The sequence below is a fragment of the Salmo salar genome, unplaced genomic scaffold, assembly GCF_965601325.2.
Source record: "Salmo salar unplaced genomic scaffold, fSalSal1 ptg000206l, whole genome shotgun sequence".
Lineage (NCBI taxonomy): Eukaryota > Metazoa > Chordata > Actinopteri > Salmoniformes > Salmonidae > Salmo > Salmo salar.
In genome coordinates, this window is record NW_027675329.1 from 1,799,823 (window position 1) to 1,810,709 (window position 10,887).

The 10,887-nt window shown below is 40.7% G+C and overlaps 1 protein-coding gene across 3 annotated transcripts; it reads right to left on the reverse strand.

Moving 5' to 3' along the window:
- Positions 1-836: 836 nt before the first annotated feature.
- Positions 837-10,069, reverse strand: LOC145867119 (NLR family CARD domain-containing protein 3-like). Of its 3 annotated transcripts, XM_082971172.1 has the most exons (6): positions 9,956-10,069; positions 6,314-6,430; positions 4,572-4,691; positions 3,372-3,607; positions 1,373-3,206; positions 837-1,041 (listed from the first exon to the last, which is right to left on the reverse strand). In XM_082971172.1, the coding sequence occupies exons 1-6, from the start codon at positions 10,021-10,023 to the stop codon at positions 852-854; spliced, it is 2,565 nt and encodes an 854-aa protein (XP_082827298.1). In that variant the 5' UTR covers positions 10,024-10,069; the 3' UTR covers positions 837-851. The 3 variants fall into 3 exon arrangements, with proteins under 3 accessions (XP_082827298.1, XP_082827300.1, XP_082827299.1); XM_082971173.1 differs by lacking the exon at positions 837-1,041 and having other exon boundaries at positions 1,369-3,206; XM_082971174.1 differs by lacking the exons at positions 4,572-4,691; positions 6,314-6,430; positions 9,956-10,069 and adding an exon at positions 3,931-4,094.
- Between the last annotated feature and the right edge of the window lie 818 nt (positions 10,070-10,887).

Genomic DNA, 10,887 nt, shown 5'->3' on the forward strand with positions numbered 1-10,887 from the left:
CCAGGTATTTGTAGTTGTCCACATATTCTAAGTCAGAACCGTCCAGAGTAGTGATGCTGGACAGGCGGGCAGGTGCAGGCAGCTATCGGTTAAAGAGAATGCATTTAGTTTTACTTGTATTTAAGAGCAGTTGGAGGCCACGGAAGGAGAGCTGTATGGCATTGATGCTCATCTGGAGGTTAGTTAACACAGTGTCCAAAGAAGGGCCAGAAGTATACAGAATAACACCAATAACAGAGGGGGTCTGATCTTTGTGCCTCTGTAAATTTCTCATTTATCATTATTCACGATTCATTCCTGATTATTCATAATCATGGTAGCATCCACATGAATGTAGAAGTGTTCAGAAACATCTTCTATTCTTACTGACAATACAAGTGAAGTGACTCCAAAATGACAGGACATTATTCACCAATCAGTTTCTATTAGGAAAAACATCATCCAAAACACAACCAAGACAAACTGCAAATGAATTCAACAAGTTTGTAGAATCACAAGCTTGATGTAATCACTGCAGGCATGGAACATGGGACTAAATACTAAACTTATGACAACTTTAATACAATATAAGTGAATTTGTCCGAATATGTACAACTTTTTCAAATGGGAGAACTAAATACATAAAGTGCTTTCCTTTCTTAATAACAGTAACACAGCTATGTATGAAAATACCCTCAAATAAAAGGTGACATTCTGTACTGTCACCTGATATGAAACATCTCAAATCCAAAATGCTGGAGCATAGCACCACATTTAAAACTGTAAGCTTCACTGTCCAAACACATATGGTGTGGACTATGTGTCTGGTAAACACATGTGGATCTGGTGAACAGTTATCACTTGTTGACCAACTACAGGAATACTGACCTCAGAGTCTCCAGTTTACAGTGGGGATTCCCCAGTCCAGCAGAGAGCAGCTTCACTCCTGAATCCTTCAGGTCATTGTTACTCAGGTCCAGCTCTCTCAGGTGTGAGGGGTTTGAACTGAGAACTGAGGCCAACACTTCACAGGATGTGTCTGTGAGTTTACAGCCAGCTAGTCTGCAAACACAGAAGAAATACAATGACATACAGGTTGTATTAAAAAGTTATTCTCAGCTTTCCTAGCTTACACCGTTATGGTGCACGAATAATGTACAGGCTGTGCATTCATGGCTCAATGCTACAACTTTACTGATTAGTTTGTTTTGTAGTTTAAGAGTTTTCAGCTGATAGAAAGTTTAGTCAGCCAATGAAAATACTGTTGTTCCTACATTCAGTAAAGTTTGGTCTGTGGGATAGTCTCATGATTACTTACAGAGCCAGTCAGCCAATGAAAATACTGCTATAACTACAATTTATTTTGGTGTGCGATATTTACAGTGATACTTACAGAGCTTTCCTGCAGCCTCTCACAGCTGGGACCAGTCTCCTACGACCCTCCTCTGATGTCTTGTATTCCTTTGGGTTAAACACATCCAGAACCTCCTCTGATATCTGCAGCATGTAGGCCAGCGCTGAACACTGAGCATGTGTGAGGTTTTTGGATCTCTTTTCTGACCTCAAGTACACTTCGATGAACTTCTGTACTGAATGGTCTTTCATCTCTATCAGACAGTGGAAGAGATTGATGCACCTCTCAGGGGACATGTTCTTCCTTTGCATCACCTTAAGGGATCGGATTGTTTTCTGGACGCTCTCCGGACTGCTTTCTGTCTGTGCCACCAGACCTCGTAGGAGTTTCTGATTGGACTCCAGTGACATGCCATGAAGGAAGCGGACAAAAAGGTCCAGGTGTCCATTCTTACTCTCCAAGGCTTTATCCACGGTACTCTTCAGCAGCTCATGCAAGGTTAGCTCTTCAGACGCACCTCTAGACTTTCTCTTGAGGAAGGGCTTCAGTGCATCCATGTTCCTGGTTGTGTAACAATGGTACATGTAGACAGCTGAGAGAAACTCCTGAATGCTGAGATGAACAAAGCAGTACACCACTCTCTGAAATAACACAGACTCTTCTTTAAAGATTTGTGTGCACACTCCTGAGTACACTGAGGCTTCTTTGACATCAAGGCCACACTCTTTCAGGTCTTCTTCATAGAACATGAGATTACCCTTCTCCAGATTTTCAAACGCCAGCCTCCCCAGCTTCAGAAGAATTTCCTTATCTGACTCCATGAGCTCCTCTTGATCCATCTCATCTCTTCCATGATACTTCTGGTTCTTCAGGCTGGTCTGAATGAGCAGGAAGTGTATGGACATCTCAGTCAGAGTCGTGGGCATCTCTCTCTTCTTGTCTGTACTCAACATGTGTTCAAAGACTATTGCAGAAATCCAACAGAACACCGGCATGTGGCACATGATGTGGAGGCTCCTTGATGTCTTTATGTGTGAGATGATTCTGCTGGCCAGGTCATCATCACTGAATCTCTTCCTGAAGTACTCCTCCTTCTGTGGGTCATTGAACCCTCGTACCTCTGTCACCTGGTCAATACACTTAGGGGGGATCTGATTGGCTGCTGCAGGTCGGGAGGTTATCCATAGGAGAGCAGAGGGAAGCAGATTCCCCTTGATGAGGTTTGTCAGCAGAACATCAACAGATGATGTCTGGGTGACATCAGACACCTTTTCATTGTGCTGGAAATCTAATGGAAGTCTGCTTTCATCCAAACCATCAAAGATGAACATAGCTTTACAGGCAGTGAGTTTCTTTGCATTGCCTATGTCTAGTTCTGTGTGGAAGTCATTTAAAAGCCTGAGAAGACTGTACTGGAGATCTTTGATCAAGTTCAGCTCCCGGAAAGGAAGCACAAATATGATCTCCACATCTTGGTTTGCCTTCCCTTCAGCCCAGTCTAGGATGAACTTCTGCACAGAGACTGTTTTTCCGATGCCAGCGATGCCCTTGGTCAGCACAGTTCTGATGCTTCTCTCTTGGCCAGGTAAGGGTTTAAAGATGTCATTGCAGTGGATTGCTGTGTCATGTGAGGTTGGTGTCCTGGATGCTGTCTCTAGCTGCCACACCTCATGTTCATTGTTAACCCCTTCACTCTCTCCTTCTGTGATGTAGAGCTCTGTGTAAATCCTGTTGAGGGGAGTTTGGTTCCCTGCTGTTTCCATGCCTTCTATCACACATTCATACCTCCTTTTCAGACTGTCTTTATGGTTTACTATAGCTCTCTGCAGACTGTCTTTATGGTTTACTATAGCTCTCTGCAGGCTGTCATCCACTACAAGGGAGGAGTAAAATGGATGTGTATCAGACACAGTCATTGACAGGATGAAATGTGGGCCTCCACAACTACAGTAACTTATATTATCTCATATTATTGTAGTTAACTACATTTAAATCATATTGAGGTATTGACTTAGCACAGGTCTGCAAGTGGTCTTACTGTTTTCAGAGCCTCTTGCATCATTAGGTTCCCTCAGGTGCTGTAGTACAGGAAGTGTTCTGGATCTCTTTCTACACTGAGGACAGTCATAGTCTCCTGAAGGAGCAGGTTTCTCCCAGTATCTGGTGATGCACTGTCTGCAGAACCTGTGTCCACAGGTGATAGAGACTGGATCCCTCAGAACCTGCTGGCACACTGCACACCTGGACTGATCCTCTGGCAGAGTAGACCATCCACTACAGAGATAAAGGAGAGAGAGATACTGATCCTTTAACAGAGTAGACCATCCACTACAGAGATAAAGGAGAGAGAGAGATACTGATCCTCTAACAGAGTAGACCATCCACTACAGAGATAAAGGAGAGATACTGATCCTCTAACAGAGTAGACCATCCACTACAGAGATAAAGGAGAGATACTGATCCTCTAACAGAGTAGACCATCCACTACAGAGATATAAGAGGGTGCAGTAATTACTCTAATAAACTCAGTTACAACAAATTACAAATTACAACAACATATCTATATGACATCTTGAAGATTCTCAAAATGTGGTGACCTTCGGTCAAAGGTGATTGATCTTCCACCACTGGAATTAACAGGATGATGCATGGAGAAGTCACTGTTCATAGACAGACAGCTGGGAACAGTATACTGTGTTCATAGACAGACAGCTGGGAACAGTATACTGTGTTCATAGACAGACAGCTGGGAACAGTATACTGTGCTGTCTGAGTGTGGTAGTAGCCTCTGGAATGAATAACATGTCCACAACACCATTACTAGAATTTTGTGCCTGAGACCTACCACAAAACCCCATTCAAAGGCACTTAAATATATTGACTTGCTCATTCACCCTCTGAATGGCACACATACACAATCCATGTCTCAATTGTCTCAAGGCTTAAAAATACTTCTTTAACCTCCCCTTCATCGACACAGATTGAAGTGGATTTAACAAGTGGCATCAATAAGGGATCATTGCTTTCACCTGGATTCACCTTGTCAATCTATGTCATGGAAAAAGCAGGTGTTCATAATGTTTTGTACACTCACTGTATAAAAGATATATGACATAAACAACAAATGATAAGCAGATGCTTTACAGTATATACTCAGATACTCAAAATACATCTGGTTTCAGATCTTGAAGGTTCTCCTCTTCAATAGAAATATCATCAATTCTGACCAGTAACTTACCTGGGGTCAAAGGTCCCTGATCCATTATTAAACTGTATAGGATGATGCATAGAGGAGTCACTCTTCATGGACAGATGACTGGGTACTGGAGAGACTGATCTCAGAGTTTGGTTAGAGAATCTGGAAAACATAATGAATCACCATCAAACTACAATATATATAATATATAAAACCATATTTCAATAGATAAAATACATTACATAAAGCACTAAAATATATGCTGACATAAAGCATTAAAATATGTGCCATTATATTAATTAAGCATTGAATTATGTGACATTACATTAATCAACAAACATCAACAAACAAAATAAATGTAAAACATTAAGAACACCCTCCTAATATTGAGTTGTCACATACAGATACTGATTCACTTCATCTCAGTTCCACTTGAATCCTTCAGAGTCTATTGATGCACATACTTTATAGTATGTCCATATGTACAGTACCAGTCAAACAGTAACACAATAAAACATCAATATGTCTATATATACAGTACCAGTCAAACAGAACACAATAAAACAAACAATAATGAGACTATACGGAGTACCAGTACTGAGTCAATATGCAGGGGTACCAGGTAGTTGAGGTAATAATGAGACTATAAGGAGTACCAGTACTGAGTCAATATGCAGGGGTACCAGGTAGTTGAGGTAATAATGAGACTATAAGGAGTACCAGTACTGAGTCAATGTGCAGGGGTACCAGGTAGTTGAGGTAATAATGAGACTATAAGGAGTACCAGTACTGAGTCAATGTGCAGGGGTACCAGGTAGTTGAGGTAATAATGAGACTATAAGGAGTACCAGTACTGAGTCAATGTGCAGGGGTACCAGGTAGTTGAGGTAATAATGAGACTATAAGGAGTACCAGTACTGAGTCAATGTGCAGGGGTACCAGGTAGTTGAGGTAATAATGAGACTATAAGGAGTACCAGTACTGAGTCAATGTGCAGGGGTACCAGGTAGTTGAGGTAATAATGAGACTATAAGGACTACCAGTACTGAGTCAATGTGCAGGGGTACCAGGTAGTTGAGCTAATAATGAGACTATAAGGAGTACCAGTACTGAGTCAATGTGCAGGGGTACCAGGTAGTTGAGGTAATAATGAGACTATAAGGAGTACCAGTACTGAGTCAATGTGCAGGGGTACCAGGTAGTTGAGCTAATAATGAGACTATAAGGAGTACCAGTACTGAGTCAATGTGCAGGGGTACCAGGTAGTTGAGGTAATAATGAGACTATAAGGATTACCAGTACTGAGTCAATATGCAGGGGTACCAGGTAGTTGAGGTAATAATGAGACTATAAGGAGTACCAGTACTGAGTCAATATGCAGGGGTACCAGGTAGTTGAGGTAATAATGAGACTATAAGGAGTACCAGTACTGAGTCAATGTGCAGGGGTACCAGGTAATTGAGGTAATATGTACATGTAGGTAAGGATAAAAGTGACTAGGCAATCAGGATAGAGATTATATCTCCTCATCCAGGGAGAGCACACACACACACACACACACACACACACACACACACACACACACACACACACACACACACACACACACACACAGGGAGGGAACGTTGTGTTTGTTTAATATTGTTTTAGGACTATGAAAATGGACTAAAGTATTAGCCTATGGATTATGAAAACAACCAAAAGAAATGTGAAAATGGGAGAGGAGAAATGACTAGAGACAGTGTTGTTTAACTCACTGACCATGACCCATGAGTTCTTCTTACCTTTGTTCAGTAGAAAAGTCTCCCTCTCTAAACAGTATGGGAGGATCCATAGACTGGTCACTCTTCATGGACACACAGCTGGGTACAGGGGAGGCTGGTTTCCCCTGTTTGATTAGACTTTAACACAACAGAGACAAACATTACATCTCTCATCTACTCTGATCTCAGATGGGAAACATAAGAAGAGTTTCATTACAAAACGCTATATATCACTTTCAGAAACATTCATATGTTAACTTTTATTGTTTAAAGAAATTATAAATGAGATAGGTGTTTTTTAACTCCCTAATCATGGCATGCAATTTTTCAATGACCGACATGTACATGTTTATAATGTATCATTTGATGTTTTCATTTCAGAGTCAAATGTTTTTATTTTCAAAATGCTTTACGTATATCTGCCTCACTCTCAGAGAAATCAGTAGTACTGCTAGGTTTAATACAGTAATAATATATATCTGCCTCACTCTCAGAGAAATCAGTAGTACTGCTAGGTTTAACACAGTAATAATATATTTCTGCCTCTCAGAGAAATCAGTAGTACTGCTAGGTTTAATACAGTAATAATATATATCTGCCTCTCAGAGAAATCAGTAGTACTGCTAGGTTTAACACAGTAATAATATATATCTGTCTCACTCTCAGAGAAATCAGTAGTACTGCTAGGTTTAACACAGTAATAATATATATCTGCCTCTCAGAGAAATCAGTAGTACTGCTAGGTTTAACACAGTAATAATATATATCTCCCTCACTCTCAGAGAAATCAGTAGTACTGCTAGGTTTAACACAGTAATAATATATATCTGCCTCACTCTCAGAGAAATCAGTAGTACTGCTAGGTTTAACACAGTAATAATATATATCTGCCTCATTCTCAGAGAAATCAGTAGTACTGCTAGGTTTAACACAGTAATAATATATATCTGCCTCTCAGAGAAATCAGTAGAACTGCTAGGTTTAACACAGTAAGAGTATATTTCTGTCTCACTCTCAGAGAAATCAGTAGTACTGCTAGGTTTAACACAGTAATAATATATATCTGCCTCTCAGAGAAATCAGTAGTACTGCTAGGTTTAACACAGTAATAATATATATCTCCCTCACTCTCAGAGAAATCAGTAGTACTGCTAGGTTTAACACAGTAATAATATATATCTGCCTCACTCTCAGAGAAATCAGTAGTACTGCTAGGTTTAACACAGTAATAATATATATCTGCCTCATTCTCAGAGAAATCAGTAGTACTGCTAGGTTTAACACAGTAATAATATATATCTGCCTCTCAGAGAAATCAGTAGAACTGCTAGGTTTAACACAGTAAGAGTATATTTCTGTCTCACTCTCAGAGATCAGGCTATACGGAGTACCAGTACTGAGTCAATGTGCAGGGGTACCAGGTAGTTGAGGTAATAATGAGACTATAAGGAGTACCAGTACTGAGTCAATGTGCAGGGGTACCAGGTAGTTGAGGTAATAATGAGACTATAAGGAGTACCAGTACTGAGTCAATGTGCAGGGGTACCAGGTAGTTGAGGTAATAATGAGGCTATAAGGATTACCAGTACTGAGTCAATGTGCAGGGTACCAGGTAGTTGAGGTAATAATGAGACTATAAGGAGTACCAGTACTGAGTCAATGTGCAGGTGTACCAGGTAGTTGAGGTAATAATGAGACTATAAGGAGTACCAGTACTGAGTCAATGTGCAGGGGTACCAGGTAGTTGAGGTAATAATGAGACTATAAGGAGTACCAGTACTGAGTCAATGTGCAGGGGTACCAGGTAGTTGAGGTAATAATGAGACTATAAGGAGTACCAGTACTGAGTCAATGTGCAGGGGTACCAGGTAGTTGAGGTAATAATGAGATTATAAGGAGTACCAATACTGAGTCAATGTGCAGGGGTACCAGGTAGTTGAGGTAATAATGAGACTATAAGGAGTACCAGTACTGAGTCAATGTGCAGGGGTACCAGGTAGTTGAGGTAATAATGAGACTATAAGGAGTACCAGTACTGAGTCAATGTCCAGGGGTACCAGGTAGTTGAGGTAATAATGAGACTATAAGGAGTACCAGTACTGAGTCAATATGCAGGGGTACCAGGTAGTTGAGGTAATAATGAGACTATAAGGAGTACCAGTACTGAGTCAATGTGCAGGGGTACCAGGTAGTTGAGGTAATAATGAGACTATAAGGAGTACCAGTACTGAGTCAATGTGCAGGGGTACCAGGTAGTTGAGGTAATAATGAGGCTATAAGGAGTACCAGTACTGAGTCAATGTGCAGGGGTACCAGGTAGTTGAGGTAATAATGAGACTATAAGGAGTACCAGTACTGAGTCAATGTGCAGGGGTACCAGGTAGTTGAGGTAATAATGAGACTATAAGGAGTACCAGTACTGAGTCAATGTGCAGGGGTACCAGGTAGTTGAGGTAATAATGAGACTATAAGGAGTACCAGTACTGAATCAATGTGCAGGGGTACCAGGTAGTTGAGGTAATAATGAGACTATAAGGATTACCAGTACTGAGTCAATGTGTAGGGGTACCAGGTAGTTGAGGTAATAATGAGACTATAAGGAGTACCAGTACTGAGTCAATGTGCAGGGGTACCAGGTAGTTGAGGTAATAATGAGGCTATAAGGAGTACCAGTACTGAGTCAATGTGCAGGGGTACCAGGTAGTTGAGGTAATAATGAGGCTATAAGGAGTACCAGTACTGAGTCAATGTGCAGGGGTACCAGGTAGTTGAGGTAATAATGAGACTATAAGGAGTACCAGTACTGAGTCAATGTGCAGGGGTACCAGGTATTTGAGGTAATAATGAGACTATAAGGAGTACCAGTACTGAGTCAATGTGCAGGGGTACCAGGTAGTTTAGGTAATAATGAGGCTACAAGGAGTACCAGTACTGAGTCAATGTGCAGGGGTACCAGGTAGTTGAGGTAATAATGAGACTATAAGGAGTACCAGTACTGAATCAATGTGCAGGGGTACCAGGTAGTTGAGGTAATAATGAGACTATAAGGATTACCAGTACTGAGTCAATGTGTAGGGGTACCAGGTAGTTGAGGTAATAATGAGACTATAAGGAGTACCAGTACTGAGTCAATGTGCAGGGGTACCAGGTAGTTGAGGTAATAATGAGGCTATAAGGAGTACCAGTACTGAGTCAATGTGCAGGGGTACCAGGTAGTTGAGGTAATAATGAGACTATAAGGATTACCAGTACTGAGTCAATGTGCAGGGGTACGAGTTAGTTGAGGTAATAATGAGACTATAAGGAGTACCAGTACTGAGTCAATGTGCAGGGGTACCAGGTAGTTGAGGTAATAATGAGACTATAAGGATTACCAGTACTGAGTCAATGTGCAGGGGTACCAGGTAGTTGAGGTAATATGTACATGTCGGTAGGGGTAAAAGTGACTAGGCAATCAGGATAGAGATTATATCTCTTCATCCAGGGAGTGCACACACACACACACACACACACACACACACAAACAGGGAGGGAATGTTGTGTTTGTTTAATATTGTTTAAGGACTATGAAAATTGAAAAAATAAATGGGAAAATGGGAGAGTAGAAATGACTAGAGAGAGTGTTGTTTAACTCACTGACCATGACCCATGAGTTCTTCTTACCTTTGTTCAGTAGAAAAGTCTCCCCCTCTAAACTTCATAGGAGGTTCCATAGACCGGTCACTCTTCATGGACACACAGCTGGGAACAGGGGAGGCTGGTCTCTCCTGCTTGATTGGACTTCAACACAACAGAGACAAACATTACATCTCTCATCTACTCTGATCTCAGATGGGAAACATAAGAAGAGTTCCAAAACGCAACATATCACTTTACAGAAATGAACTTTTATTGTTTAAAAAAATTATGTATTAATTATTACATCTCTCACAGACAAGGATTTGTTTAAAATCTATCACTTGATGGTTTCATTTCAGAGAGACAAAAATCATGTTTTTTTTATGCAAAATGCTATATATCTCCCTCACTCTCAAATGTGACCGACCGGCTCAATTTGGTAATTAACTAAATAACTACATATATAGTGATTTTGGTTTATGTCAGTTTAATTGTTTGTTATGGTATAATTTCTTATTTTATGATTGTAAGTGATAAAATTAACTAGTAATTCTGAGTAATTACAACTTTAGTAAGGAATAACACATTTTTTCAGCACTACTGCAGTTGCTAAATAATTCCAATAGATGGGAACATAAGACCACAATGACATTTCAGAATATTAGTTTAGTTTTCTCCCTGGATACACCACCACTCCCCATGCTTCCTGCAGAACCCCTGCAGTACCTCCACAGACCCCGGATTGAGAACCCCTGATTTAGCAGATGCTCTTATCCAGAGAGATTTACAGTAAGTGCATTCACCTTAAGATAGCTATTTATTTAGGAAATAAACTAAATCAATTCTTCATAAAATTGTCATCTTACCTCTTAGCTTTGGTGTCATGTCCCCCAGAGAGATGCATTTTGGAGGCAGGGGCCCCCTCCTCTCTCTCCCCAGAGAGACTCATTTTAGAGGCAGGGCCCCCCTCCTCTCTC